The 15,294-nt window shown below is 41.9% G+C and overlaps 1 protein-coding gene across 14 annotated transcripts in view; it reads left to right on the plus strand.

Moving 5' to 3' along the window:
* Positions 1-15,294, plus strand: part of LOC146205879 (uncharacterized) — a 71,707-nt gene that overhangs the window by 45,170 nt on the left and 11,243 nt on the right. For 12 of the 14 annotated variants that reach the window (XM_084590533.1, XM_084590534.1, XM_084590532.1 and 9 more), the window contains 7 exons: positions 577-729; positions 1,334-1,486; positions 2,130-2,282; positions 2,894-3,043; positions 5,690-6,106; positions 8,621-9,064; positions 13,606-13,686. In XM_084590533.1, coding sequence (XP_084446659.1) covers positions 577-729; positions 1,334-1,486; positions 2,130-2,282; positions 2,894-3,043; positions 5,690-6,106; positions 8,621-9,064; positions 13,606-13,686 — 1,551 coding nt within the window. The remainder of the gene's footprint in view (positions 1-576; positions 730-1,333; positions 1,487-2,129; positions 2,283-2,893; positions 3,044-5,689; positions 6,107-8,620; positions 9,065-13,605; positions 13,687-15,294) is intronic. The other 2 variants (XM_084590521.1, XM_084590525.1) reach the window with 2 other exon arrangements.

The raw sequence follows: 15,294 nt of genomic DNA on the forward strand, positions 1-15,294 counted from the left end.
AAAGTTAGCACCATGTTAATTTTAATTGCAGATGAAGCTTGCTTTTTTAAGAGCATGTGTAAGCATGCCCTTGGGAGCAATAGAATGATGTGAAATTTCAAATAGCTGGACACGACCATTAATATGTAAGCAGTTAAAATATGCACTTTGTTTGGCTATCCAGGGAACGAGTGAACCTGTCCATGTTGCTGAGTTTCTAAGGAACTATCATGGCATGTTGTTTTACTTTGTATATAATGTGCGGCTAATAATACAGTGTAATAAATGAAGAAAATGAGATATTGATGGTGGCTTTACAGGGTGCTGATTTGAGGGAAAGGGTTGATCTCCAAAATTGAGAAAGTATTGTAGGCAAACCGTAGTGACCCAGTCCCCGCTCCACTTTTTCGATAAGGAAGCTGAAGAAATATGCATATTCTTTTCATATTTTACATATTTCCAGCATTGGAGCACATGTCATGTATGATTTCAGATTTTAGAGTACCTACTTCAGAGAAAGAACAAATATTTTGGCCTCTGAAATATACGGAGTTCTCACGTCCCGGTGTTGCTTATGGCATCATATTCTGTTTCCAGGTTGGCGTCGCTGAACTTTTCCCTGAACCAGACCCGGCGCCTCGGAGACTTAAAACCATGGACGTCACACAACCGCTTGTGGATAACAGTAGCTGTCTGGAACCACCACCAAACTGTTCGACTCCATTTTCTTTTCACGGGAAGATGCAGCAGGTGAAGTTCTTTAATTTTTACATTTTTTCATAGAAACAAAAGCAGTTGTACTGAAATTAAGCAGGGAAAGTTAGCACCATGTTAATTTTAATTGCTGATGAAACTTTCTTTTTTAAGAGCATGTGTAAGCATGCCCTTGGGAGCAATAAAATGTGAAATTGCAAGTAGCTGGACACGACCATTAATATGTAAGCAGTTAAAATATGCACTTTGTTTGGCTACCCAGGGAACGAGTAGGCCTGTCCACGTTGCTGAGTTCCTGAGGAACTATCATGGCATGTTGTTTTACTTGAAGAAAATGAGATATTGATGGCGACTTTACAGGGTGCTGATTTGAGGGAAAGGGTTGATCTCCGAAATTGAGAAAGTATTGTAGGCAAACCGTAGTGACCCAGTCCCCGCTCCACTTTTTCAATAAGGAAGCTGAAGAAATATGCATATTCTTTTGATATTTTACATATTTCCAGCATTGGAGCACAGGTCATGTATGATTTCAGATTTTAGAGTACCTACTTCAGAGAAAGAACAAATATTTTGGCCTCTGAAATATACGGAGTTCTCACGTTGTCCCGTTGTTGCTTATGCCATCATATTCTGTTTCCAGGTTGGCGTCGCTGAACTTTGCCCTGAACCAGACCTGGCGTCTCGGAGACCTAAAACCATTGACGTCACACAACTGCTTGTGGATAACAGTAGCTGTCTGGACACACCACCAAACTGTTCGACTCCATTTTCTTCTCACGAGAATATGCAGCAGGTGAAGTTCTTTAATTTTTACATATTTTCATGGAAACAAAAGCAGTTGTACTGAATAATTAAGCAAGGAAAGTTAGCACCATGTTAATTTTAATTGCAGATGAAGCTTGCTTTTTAAGAGCATGTGTAAGCATGCCCTTGGGACCAACAAAATGATGTGAAATTGCAAGTAGCTGGACACGACCATTAATATGTAAGCAGTTAAAATATGCACTTTGTTTGGCTACCCAGGGAACAAGTGGGCCTTTCCACATTGCTGAGTTCCTAAGGAACTATCATGGCATGTTGTTTTACTTTGTATATAATGTGCGGCTAATAATACAGTGTAATAAATGAAGAAAATGAGATATTGATGGTGACTATACAGGGTGCTGATTTGAGGGAAAGGGTTGATCTCCGAAATTGAGAAAGTATTGTAGGCAAACCGTAGTGACCCAGTCCCCGCTCCACTTTTTCAATAAGGAAGCTGAAGAAATATGCATATTCTTTTGATATTTTACATATTTCCAGCATTGGAGCACATGTCATGTATGATATCAGATATTAGAGTACCTACTTCAGAGAAAGAACAAATATTTTGGCCTCTGAAATATACGGAGTTCTCACGTCCCGGTGTTGCTTATGGCATCATATTCTGTTTCCAGGTTGGCGTCGCTGAACTTTTCCCTGAACCAGACCTGGCGCCTCGGAGACCTAAAACCATTGACGTCACACAACCGCTTGTGGATAACAGTAGCTGTCTGGAACCACCACCAAACTGTTCGACTCCATTTTCTTTTCACGGGAAGATGCAGCAGGTGAAGCTCTTTAATTTTTACATTTTTTCATGGAAAGAAAAGCAGTTGTACTGAATAATTAAGCAGGGAAAGTTAGCACCATGTTAATTTTAATTGCAGATGAAGCTTGCTTTTTTAAGAGCATGTGTAAGCATGCCCTTGGGAGCAATAAAATGATGTGAAATTGCAAGTAGCTGGACACGACCATTAATATGTAAGCACTTAAATTATGCACTTTGTTTGGCTACCCAGGGAACGAGTGAACCTGTCCACGTTGCTGAGTTTCTAAGGAACTATCATGGCATGTTGTTTTACTTTGTAAATAATGTGTGGCTAATAATACAGTGTAATAAATGAAGAAAATGAGATATTGATGGTGACTTTACAGGGTGCTGATTTGAGGGAAAGGGTTGATCTCCGAAATTGAGAAAGTATTGTAGGCAAATCGTAGTGACCCAGTCCCTGCTCCACTTTTTCAATAAGGAAGCTGAAGAAATATGCATATTCTTTTGATATTTTACATATTTCCAGCACCACACCACATTTGATGTCGAAAAATATTTTGACCTCTGAAATATACGGAGTTCTCACATTGTCCCGGTGTTGCTTATGCCATCATATTCCGTTTCCAGGTTGACGTCGCTGAACTTTTCCCTGAACCAGACCTGGCGTCTCAGAGACCTAAAACCATTGACGCCACACAACCGCTTGTGAATAACAGTAGCTGTCTGGACACACCACCAAACTGTTCCACTCCATCTTCTCACGTGAAGATGCAGCAGGTGAAGCTCTCTAATTTTTACATATTTTCGTGGAAACAAAAGCAGTTGTACTGAGTAATTAAGCAGGGAAAGTTAGCACCATGTTAATTTTAATTGCAGATGAAGCTTGCTTTTTTAAGAGCATGTGTAAGCATGCCCTTGGGAGCAATAAAATGGTTTGAAATTGCAAGTAGCTGGACATGACCATTAATATGTAAGCAGTTAAAATGTGCACTTTGTTTGGCTACCCAGGGAACGAGTGGGCCAGTCCACGTTGCTGAGTTCCTAAGGAACTATCATGGCATGTTGTTTTACTTAATGGATTTTAATTTTTAATGATTTTAATGGATTTTAATTAATGGATTAGTGAATATGTGTGATGGAGCGATAACATAGAGCCGAGCACCCTTGTGTACATCATATGAAGTTGCCCGAGTGCAGCTACCGACTGATGCATCACGCGCCATTACTGCTGCTGTCCCATTATCAGGTCATGTTGTATGTGGCATCACGTGCCGCACCACCTTATCAGGGGTGCCGCGCAGGTCCACACACCTGACGGCTGCACAATTTCGCTGGTCACATGGTATGTGACATCACATTCCATACCAGCCAGTCTGGATTTTTTGTTTGCGACGGGGCTGTACGGTTGCCTCCAGGTTTCTGCTCAGAAGAGGCCTCTGTGCTTTGCATAGTAAATTGAAACCTATGATTGAGATGAGCTGTTAGTGTTAGTTTAGGAGAGACTACAATGATGATTCAGATTTCATGGCGCAAGGGCTCCTTTGGCGATGTGAATATGAGTGCCACACCGTACAGAACAAATATATATATTTTTAATCTACAATGGACAACGGTGCTGCTTGCTTGTTTTTTCAAATTGGAATGAAGCATTGCTTACAATTTGTACAGTTCAGCTAGTTCAGTTATACCTGAAAATTTTGAGCCATTCAGTTTCTAAACCAAGCTTTACGTTCTGGATACTTTTGTCTTCAAACAGTGTTGGTTGGCCCAAGTTGATTGTGCGTAGCTCTCACAGAAAGCAAAAAATTCAAGGAAAGGTTTAACACTGCTAATCCTAAGTAGACAAATCAAAAGCGCAACTCCTCCATGGAGGTCTGTGAGCCTTAAGGACACCACAGGGTCTAGATGACACGAAGGTGTCGAGGGCATTTTGAAAGTGGAGGTTATGCATAGTTATTAACCATTCAGCAGCATTATTTAGAGCTATCACTACAGTCGGTAACACTGGATACTTATAGCCGTTGCTGATGCTGCATAGCGGGACTTTAGCCTTGAGTAAACTTTCCTTACAGTTCTAGATGACACGAAGGTATCAAGGGCAATTGGACAGGGGAGGTCTCAGGAGGTGAGTCAGGTGGTCAGTGGTGATGGTGGAAAGAAACGGTAAGCAGGAGACTGGAAGACTGTATGGCACTCTGTCCGGCAGTTTTGCATATTTGTGGAGATATGTACCGGTATGAATGAAGTATGTGAAGAAGTAGCAACAGGTGTGTGAAGTAGAAGAAGAAACGAGCGTTAGCGGCTCTGCGTGCCGCACATGCGAAGAGGAAGAAGTGGGTGGCACAGAGGCCGCACGCCGGTAAGCACGTTCAAGGCCATATGAAACACACGCCCGCCAAGCTACGGAAGGGCATAGTAAAGACAAGGGTCAAAGAGTTGCATTGGGGAGTATTGGCATAAATTCCTACTTATATGGACAGTTCTACTTTTGCCGATAAAATTACGAGGTAGTCCACCAAAACCATGATGCTAAAATACATGAGTCACCAGAACCAAGTTTTTCAGCTGATTTTGGTAATGTCGTTTTCAGAGCCACAGCCCTGCTGAAAAGCTACGGCCATGGTCGCAGTCATTAGCGAAACATATGAAAAGTAAACACCTTTGCCTGTGCATGCTCACTCACATTTTGTGGACTGCATTTTGTGTGCTATGTTTTTGCCTATTATGCACTGTGAAGTTGGCACCATTCTTTGTTTTGCTGGTTAAGTTAGAACTAGAACAAAGCTTTGTTAATTCTGAGTCACCGGGACAGCAAAAAACATTCAGATTAACCCTCTAACCAAATAATTCTGCCATCTCGAAACATCTGCCTTGTAAGCCACCTAGCCACTGTGCCACAGCCAACAAGCATACCAAATGGTGGGAGCAGCACCACTATCTGTCAGTGTTGCCACAAATGACCTCACCAGCTGGCCTTTTCTCATCCCACTCCTTATACGCTCTACTTGGGGCTGGGACACGTGCTGTGCTGATCATCAATCAGTATTGCTCTGAGACAGCATATGCAGCTCAAAGGTGCTGTCTCTTCACCAATTTGCTATGAAATTGGGATTGGGCATTCTCGCACAGTGCGCCAAAGCTTCAAATTAACTGGGCTGCGGCAGGCAACTTCTTTGAATTGTCTGGCCAAATTTGTCAGAAATACAGGACCACTAAAATTCTATTTACCCAAAATTTTGAATTAACAGAGTTCAAATTATCGAGTTCTTACTATATGTGAAAACAACTGATCACAGTTCTTTTTGCTTAAAATTTTGATGTCCTGGATTTCCCGAATGGTTGAGCACTTTCTTTATAATGGTTTCTTTTTTTTTTTCTCAGTACTTATGTTTCTATTCATTTTTGTATTTTTGCCAATTTCAGGGTACCAAGAGAAGCTTGCTTGCATTCACTCCGATAGCACGGAAATGGCAAGAGGAAGATAGCTCTGAGTGCACATGCGACTCTTTTGAGAACGTGTTTTTATCATTCAAAAGAGGGGTAAACAAAGTAAGGAGACATCTTGTATTCAGCACACCAAAAAAAAAGCGAGCAGCATTCCATCGCAAGCCCATCAGGTCTAAGACAGTAGAAGCGACAGACACTCTAAACGTGCCAGTCACCGCAGGTAGTGAAAACTGGACCCATGTCAGTTTGACCACACAAACTGGCGCAAATGTCGCAGTCTGCTGCAGAGAGGTACATAATCGTCCACAAAAGTTCCAAGATGTCATCGCTGAAACTAAAGCTGCTGGAAGAGAGCTTGGAGAAAAGGGTGTTCAGACGGATGCAGAGTATGAGGTAAGCAGTCGCTTATTGCCTTGTGATATTGGGCCTGAGCTGTCCCTAGCACCCTTTTAAATGCAGCAACTTAACGATTTGGTGAAACACGTGACTGTGAACATGTCAGCAAAGTTGACTTGTTTTGTGTAAAGCATAGACTTGAAAAAAAAAAAAGTCAGTCTGGGGTACCATTAATCCTGGTTATAATGAAATTGTAGAAAGTTCGCTATTTTTTGTTAAATCTATGTTTTTGCTATATGCAGTTTTCATGTGAAGATTAAAGGAAGAACAATGCAGATTGAAAACCAAAATAGGAATTATGTGCAGGGAGAATAACCTTGAAAGCGTTTATTAGTAAATCCCCATTCATTGAAGTTATACAAGCGGCGACTGCAGCAGCAGCCTCCATTTCTGCCGCAGCTCTCTCAGTGCGTCTACTAGTGGGCCAACGAGAAGAGGCGGGTGGTGAAGTCAAGTCTGTCAGAGGCGCCATAGCCAGTTTAAGGGAGAGCGTGCATGATTGCACAGCCAGTCGGGTGTCTGCGTATTCATGTGTGTTGCCCATGGAAACCAACTCTTTGCCTCTTGGCATCGGCACACTCTGCTGTCTCCCAGCTACCGATGCGCTAGAGCTATTAGCACTGGAATCTCGCGAGCAACCTTGCGACGGCGATGGGTGCACACTGCTCACCTCGTGTTCTTTTGCTTATTGCTTTTTGCTGCTTTTGAGCATGGACTGTTGTAGTGCCACTTTCCAAAACCTAAAGCAGTGGAGACTGTTGCATTAGCCACCTAGATAAACTGTGCATTGTATCAACTGCATCACGCTATTGCGATCGTAAACTGCCCTTTCATGTCAGTTCATGTTTTACTGTCATGAAACTTGTGCAGTTCTGCCAAATTTTCTGTAATTCAGCATAGCTAAGAGATGGTTGGCCTGGTGACTACGTTATATCAAGGTCAGCCGCCGCAACCTGTTCTTTATATCAGTTTTCAATGTACGCATTTTATTGGGAGCGGCACTGGGAAATTGAAAAACTTGATAATATTGAAGAATTCTCTTCATGCAAGTTCATTACTTAGAGATTTAACCATGCACTGAAATCTAAGAGTAAAATAGTTCATGACATAAAAAGGACAACAGCTAACCTCACCTGTCACCTAGATGCAAAAATGCACTGCACCCATGCTATGGTGCTTTGAAACTAGCTTCTGTCTATGATAAGCAGTTTAATTCCATGCAGTGCACTATCAACAAAATAGCCTCATTAAACAGTTGGGCTCCACGGTGCCTTCAGCAGCAAAGCATACCATGTGAAGGCTAGCTTTGGTTAGGTTTGCTTCACTGCATGGCAGCAACATGTGTGGAAAACAACTACAAGCGACTGAAGGCCGCTCCTCAAGCACACCCCATACTTGCCTCATCATGTGGTTTCAGAGTGCTGTTCTGGCAGCACTCAGAAGATTCCGACCAAGAAATAAATTTCGAAGAAATGTTCATCCTGGAGACCGAGACCAATTATCAAAAGAGATACCTTCTCAAATCATGGCATAAAGAGACGAACGCAAACAATGTCAACCAGACAATAGGCAACCTTCCTGCTGTATACTTACAAGGTCTTCGCTTTTTCCTGGCCACTTTACAGAAGAAAAGAATAATGACGCCAGCGGGCAGCCCTGCACCTGGGGCACCATGACTGATCATAAGTTATACCCCCCCCCAACACACTTTCTTCTCATTTGTGTCACCCATCTCACCCACTCCATCCCCACCCTCTTCTCTCCCCCCTTCCCCACCCCCCTTCACCTCTCCGTTCCATTACCTATAGCTGCACCAAGCCCCGCGTCATGCACACTTGAAGAAGGAACTGAGCCGGCTCCGAAACGTCGGGTTTCTGTAAATATAAAAGTGATGGTTGGAAAATTTTCAAGTTTCACTTAGTTATCAACCCAACCAGACAAGCAAATGTGTTGAAATGTTTCGCTTTCAAGGTGCATTCTAAAACTAATAATCTGAAGAGAATCACGTTATATCTGTGTAAATGCTGTAATTTATGCCTTTTTTTTTCACAAACTTCTCAGGCAAACCTTAGCCTCGAAGTAATGCGAAAAGATAAGTGTGTTCTTCTCTATCAAAGGCCTTAACGTGGTTGAGGAAGACAGAAAGCCCGCTAACCCCCTTCTCGTGTGCATACGCAAAGACATCCTGCCTCAATGTCTGATTATTAGGGATGAAAGTATTCCTTTCTTATCTGTTTTTTCTAACTTGAAATGTACAAGCTATACTGCAGCCTCAAGAAGATGAAATATGCCATGTTAGAGCTTTTTTATTTCTGCCTCTGTTTTAATTTTTTTTTTTTTTAATATAGCAGAAGTTTTGCCTGTTCGAATATGCATGTAAAATGTTTACCTACTTATGCATTATGGTTGAATTGTTGGAATAGGGGCTTGCTTTAGCAATGTCTGAGGGGTTTCTCTGTAGTATTCGGGTTTGTTTTTTATGCCCTCACTTCCTTTCACTTTTTCTGCCAGGAGCTGGATTCTCTAAGCACCATGGTCCCGTGGGAAAATTCAGTCTCGGTGCTAGAAGCAGAAAGTACGATGGAGCTGGGCAGTGGTATAGACTTTTTATCAAGAAGTGCATCTGAAGAAAGTGGTTTCTTTTCCTCCTGGAGAAGAAAGGGAAGGAATGCACCAAAAAGGTGCTTGCTTTGCAACTTACCAAAGAGAGTACCTTACCACCATCAAAATGCTCAGCAAGCAGACGCTGCAGTGAGCACTGAATGTGCCCTTGTTGGAATAGAAGACGAGGAGAGCACTCCTGTCAGTGTGAGCATACAGACAGATTCAACGATTGTAGCCTGCTGTCAAAGTGATCATCGCCATCCACCAGTGCTGAACCATGTTATCACCCAAACGGATGTTTCTGACAAGGGCTTTGGAGTAACTGGAACTCAGACAGACGTGGAATGGGAGGTGAGTTGGCAGTCGGTGGCTCGCGATTGGTTAAGAAATGAAGGAAAGAAAAAAAGGTGCAAGCCAAAATTGCTGTGCCAGTTTAACTGTAACAAAACATTATTTCATGGTGCACAACTTTCCAGCTTCAGTGCGACGCAGCAAATACTAGTATTTGTTGGTACTGCTCTATTATCCAGGGATCAGTGTCTCGAGCAGGTGTATGTGAGCTGAGGGGACTGTGAAGTAATTTAATCTTATGGCAACGTACCAATGCAAAGGTGCAGACCATTTCCTTTTACATATCTTTGAAACATATCAAGGCATAGTCAGTGAGGTGAATGATTGGTTTTACTTGTTAAAAGCTTAACGCAGTATGCTTTCAGCATGTGCAGAGGAGACGAGTTCATTTGCGTGATGTTGGTTTCACGACGCTGTCAGGATAAGTTAGCATTAGAAGTAATTTTTTGCTTTGACATTGTTTTTACTTGTTGTAGTTGCAAGCAAACAAACCAACATGATTTTCTGAACATCCTTCATTAATGTCACCGGTAAGGTGTAGAGATGCTTACCAGTGCACAGAGTTAGTTGCCATGATGTGCACTGCTGATGGAAAGCCCAGCCCACACATCCTGAAAATAGCACAGTTGTCACTGAGAGCGAAACGTGCTTCACATGCTGCCTAGGCAATGTATTACATGGGAGAGAAAACAAAATTGCTTATTTTCAGTGCTCTCATGCCTTGTGTCTGTTCTTGAACCATATATCAGCTGGAAGTAAAGCGTGTTGCACAATTAGAGGCGTGCTGTAAAATGCTTCTCCCAACTAAACCGCGAAATCCTCACAGTTCAAATTTCGCACAGAAATGGCATTTTGTCATCAGTATTTTTTAATACGAAATTTGTTTGGGGTACTTGCCTGATTCAATCAAAAGAAGTCGGATGTTCTTATCGTATGCGACGGCGGCGAAGCAAAAGAAACCATTGCCCCAACGACAACACCGGTGGCACCTCTTATTTTGTTGTGGCAGAGTTGGGGGAAACAGCACAAGATGTCGCCTCTGGTGTTAGCGTTGGAGTGATGGTTTCTTTTACTTCGCCGCCGCTGCATATAGTAAGAACATCCGACTTCTTTTGATTGAATCAGGCAAGTGCCCCTAACAAATTTGGTATTAAAAAATACTAACGACAAAACGCCATTTCTGTGCAAAATTTGAACTGCGAAGATTCTGCGGTTTAGCTGGGAGAAGCATTCTACAGCACGCCTCTAATTGTGCAACGCGCTGTATGTGGTGTTCACTGAAGCCGCTTGAGGCAGTGAGAATGCGGCTCCTGAAAATGTGTTATGGGGAAAGTTTGACGGTTAAAACAATCATTTTGACTGTATTTATGGTGCTCTTTGTGGGCCAAGTTATCAAATTGGAGCAATGAAAGGCAACAAATATATCTTCAACAACAACCTTACCCAAAACTATCATTTCAAATTGATTAGAACTTAAATTTAATTATGTTTGATTAAAGTGAAAGCAGCAATTTCAAGAATGCAGCTTTGTTTCCAGTGGAAGCAGTAAGGCATATTTGAAAGAGCACAGCATACTGCTGGCCTATAAACTGTTGCTGACATGCTTGCTGTGTTTGAGTTAGAGGTAAGGCGATTATGTGCTTGTGTAAGTAATTTGCACATTCCAAATCTGTCGGTTTACGTGAAGATCTGTGCTGCCACATACAGCTCGTGTTTAGCCAAGGCATAAGTAAACACAAATGTAACTCATTTTATACAAGTAGTGCTTTCTGTATGCACTTATTATTTTGATAATCAAGGCTCGTAAAGGGGAACTCCAGCATTTTTTTAATCTCCCCAGATTTTACTGAGACGCTCACGGTACATTCTGCCGAGTTTTATGGTGATTTATACCAAATTTCACAGTTTGTTGCGACGCGAATGAATTTTAAAATTTTTCAAATTTTAAGTTTTCAGTTTTAATTTTTTCAAAGCAACCTTGTGTATGTGACATGACTGAATGCATGACCGTATATATTTGCTCTGTGTTTGCAGCTGGACAAAATTTTTAGCTTGCTTTCGGTCATTTGAGACAAATAGTGACCCCAGCTGTCAGCTGTCAGCTGCCAGCTTAGCTAAGCAACTTGTGAATGATTATTTTTGCAGGCGTACCCGTGATGTCATAGCTTGGCTGAAACTAACTTTCAGTTTTGTTTTTACTCTCTGTTAAGATACTTCTACTTGTTATGTTGAAAAACCATTTTTTTGCACTAGAGAGAGGGGATCTTAAGGAATGTGATGGGATTACGAACTCAGAATGTTCAAAAAATCCCCGGAGTTGCCCTTTTAAACTTGGTTTTTCACATTTGTGCATGATATAAATTTTCCTGCTCAAGGGCTAGGGCACTTTTTAAATCATTGCAGTTGTAGTCATTGAAAGGAAGCTTGCGTTGCATTTATAATTTTTTATTGAAGAAATATCTGTATCTGTATCTTTTCTGTATCTTTTTTTCTATCGGTTTTTTCTGTATCTTTCACAACTCGGCTACCTTTCTTTAGTATCCTTACAAGCTAAAGCAGCTAGCTGAGTTGTAAAAGATACGGCTGAATGAGTATGTCACAATTTCCCCCAAGCTATACTCTGTAATCTGTATTTTCTACTAACTTCTCTCAAACTGCAGTCAGCAGCCTGCTAGGTGCCCTTACTAGGGAGCTTCTCATTTTCCTTCCCTTGTCTGCTTGATGGCTTGGTGCTGGTAGTTCTGATATCATGGAGGGCTCTCGCACAGCTCCTGCTCTTACCAATTTGACCATGTTCCATGTGACACATTCCACAATACAGGACAATCTGTGTTTGCTGCTGTGGAGGAGGGTGCCAGTGGTGAACATACTCATGGCTAGGTTACATTTTAGCATAAATACGCCCAAAGTAGAAAACTGGACAGCCGCTGTTGTAGCTCAGTTGGTAGAGTGCCTCATCCAAAATTCAGAGGTCATGGGTTCGAATCCCACCAGTGGAACATGCTTGTTTTCTCTTCTACTTTCTAATTAGTTAACTTTGAGGCATAAAATGAATATTAATTTCGAATTGATTGCCCCTCTATGGTGGCTGTCAACTGATGAGCCCAAAAAACGCAGGTTCGATGTCAACCTCGTTAGCTGCATTTCAATGGAAATGAAACAGAAAGAAGGCGCTTGTGTACAGTGTGATATCATGGACATTGGAAGAACTCCGGATGGTCAAAATTATTGAAGCCCTCCATTACGGCATCTCATATAACTGATGTTGCGTTGGGATGTTAAACCTCACATGCAGTGCCATCCAATTGATCAGCACCACAGATTAAAAATTGTGACGTTATGTGCTTTGCTTTGGGGGACTATGGTCGACTATAGGGAGCCATCAAGAGCATTGAGGGCGCTTCCCTTTTTTGAGCATTGTTCTAGAGACAGCTGAAAAGTCGAGCAGGACATTTGAAAAATACCAACTAGGCATTTATAATGGCATTTATAATGTAGAAAACTTATTAGCTGTGGGTTGATTCTACAGCATTACACATTCCCTATCTTTGCACAAGTGTACACACCCTTTAAGCTTGAAAACATGGTGCGGAAATTTCTTTTTGTCACAGCTAACACAAGAAATTAAGTGCTGTAAGAGGGGATTTACTAACAGGTTTCGATGGTAGGAGTATGAAATATAGGCTCGCAGCACACTGTGTCCAAACCAAGGCATGCACACTTGACCTCTTCCTCTTCTTTGTCTACTAGTCCCATAGAGCTGCTCCCAAGTCATTTCCATCACTACAATGCAAATGTAATCAGAGGGAGATGACTTTTCTTTATTTTATTGCAATTTGTCCGATCTCTGCAAGGCTTCAAAGTGAATGCTGCAGTGTGTACGACAGTTGCTAATTGATGGATCACTGTGTAATGCAAGGAGGACTCTGTGCTGAAGGGTACGAAGGAAACAAGCAGGTTAAGAGATATGGGTACATGGGGTTTAACGCCCCAAAACGACATGGGGTGGGAGGGACGTCATAGTGAAGTGCTCCAGAATAATTTTGACCATCTGGGGTTCTGGGGTGCATTGACATTGCACAGTACACGGGCACCTTGTCTTTCACCTCCATTGCAGTAGGGATCAAACCAGCGTATTGAGGCTCAGCAGTCGAGCGCCCTAACCAGTGAGCCAGTGTTGCAGAGAGGCAGACCAAGCGGACCACTTTGTTTATTTTATTAAATACTGCCTCTTGGTAGTCAGAGCAGGAGCGGTTACATTTTTGCATTTTAATAGCGGCAAGGAAGCAAAACCCATGGGAGAATGCGTACAGCCAAAGAGAAGAAAAAAAAAATCCAAAGTTCGATAGGCACCTAGATGGCAAAATAAAATAAAGCATCGTTACAAAAACATACTTGCTAGCATAGATAAGGTGTCACGGCCATTACAAAAGCTTCCTTGGGTGGCATATCTACAACTTCACCTTATTACTGTTATTATTAGCCACTTATTTTAGATTTCCATTTTAAAAGGATTCTGTACAATGCTTTGTAAATTCCAGAACTTCCCCTCAACTGGACACCAAGAGATCGATCGCGAGCTGCGTTCATTAAAAGAACGACTGAACTGTGCCGTTGAAGAGGTATGTGTTATTAGTTTACCTGCTTGCTGTTAGTAGTAGAACCCCCTATAGTTAACTCGGATATAGTAAAAACTCGGTTATAGTAAAGTGAAACAAAAGTCCCAGTTCATCTTCCATAGAAGACTGTGCATTTTCCCCCATTTATAGTAAAGACATTTTCGGTGAAAATCGGTTATAGTAAAGTGCGTCTGGCCGCGGCAACGACTTCCCATGAAAAGTCATTGCTGCATGCGCGCTACCTAGGACCGCGAGGCATTTTTTTGTTTTTTACAGAAAAAAAAAAAAAAAAAGGCACCGAGTGTTCTTTTAAATGGCTTTACCATCAGGCTTAGCAACACTCAAGAGAAGCCAACTTCACCTAAACCTTGGAGCCGTGGGAGAAAGCATGCAGCGCATGGAAAAAAAGAAAAGTAAAGCTGTCTACAAACATGAAAAGAAGGTGGCGCGGTCCGTTCAGGAAGTAAAGAAAAGTGAAAGTGTAGCACGAAATAAGGAAATGAAGCGCGTGTGGTTTTGCAGCGCTTTACTGCCGCACACATTTCTCATTTATTGCCTTTTAAAAGACAAACAGCGAAGATGACTGATTATTCATGAAAGGCTGGTTTTTACATGAAATCAAACTTGGTTGTATTCGTAGCCATGCTGTCCTCATGCTAAGAGGTGCTTCCACAAGATGTAGGCAAAAAATTTTATAACTGATAAAATGGCACGAAGAGACGATAAGAAGAGGTAAAAGGTATATTAGAGATTTTTTATTAAACTACAAAAATTCTTAGTAAGTAGCCATTTAATTAACAGGCAGCATCTTAAGAACCATGTCATCATCAACAACTGATATAGTAAAGACCCTGATATAGTAAAGATTTTTGCCGGTCCAAGTGACTTTATTATAAAGGCGTTCTACTATTTGGTTCTACTGTAGTAAAAATGAGCTCTTTAACACAACGTTATGAAGGAATCAAGAAGAAAAATTGTGAAAGCCAAGCCTGGCACTTTGCTAGTAGTGTCCTCCAAAATTTTGAAATCAGTATTGTCGAAAATTTCCAGCAACAGATGTTTGGTCCATGTTCCAGAACTAGTCTTAGTTAACCCAATTCTAAGCCCTGTAATTTTAAGGAATATAGTACAGACAGTTGTTGTTGCTTACACAGAGGTATAGATTGCATTTTTAGCTACAGAAATGAATCAGGCCTTTGTAGAGGATTCAGTTGCTCCTTCTTATTTGGCAGTGTGTTCTTTCGTGGCATTCTGCTCTTGTCTACCTAATTTGGTTGGTTGGTTTGTGGGGTTTAACGTCCCAAAGCAACTCAGACTATGAGAGACGCCGTAGTGGAGGACTCCGGAAATTTCGACCACCTGGGGTTCTTTAACGTGCACTGACATCGCACAGCACACGGGCGCCTTGCTTTTCGCCTCCATCGAAAAGCTGCCGCCGAGGCCGGGATTCGATCCCGCGTCCTTGGGAACAGTAGTCGAGCGCCGTAACCACTGCGCCACCCCGGCGGGGTCTACCTAATTTGGATAGTAATTTTTTGCCACTGTCTATTCAATGACCAATCACCTAAATTTGCACATGCAGTCTGGATCATTACTGTCAGTCATGTGCAA

Source organism: Amblyomma maculatum, chromosome 1, assembly GCF_055883805.1.
Source record: "Amblyomma maculatum isolate TAMU_Amacu chromosome 1, ASM5588380v1, whole genome shotgun sequence".
Lineage (NCBI taxonomy): Eukaryota > Metazoa > Arthropoda > Arachnida > Ixodida > Ixodidae > Amblyomma > Amblyomma maculatum.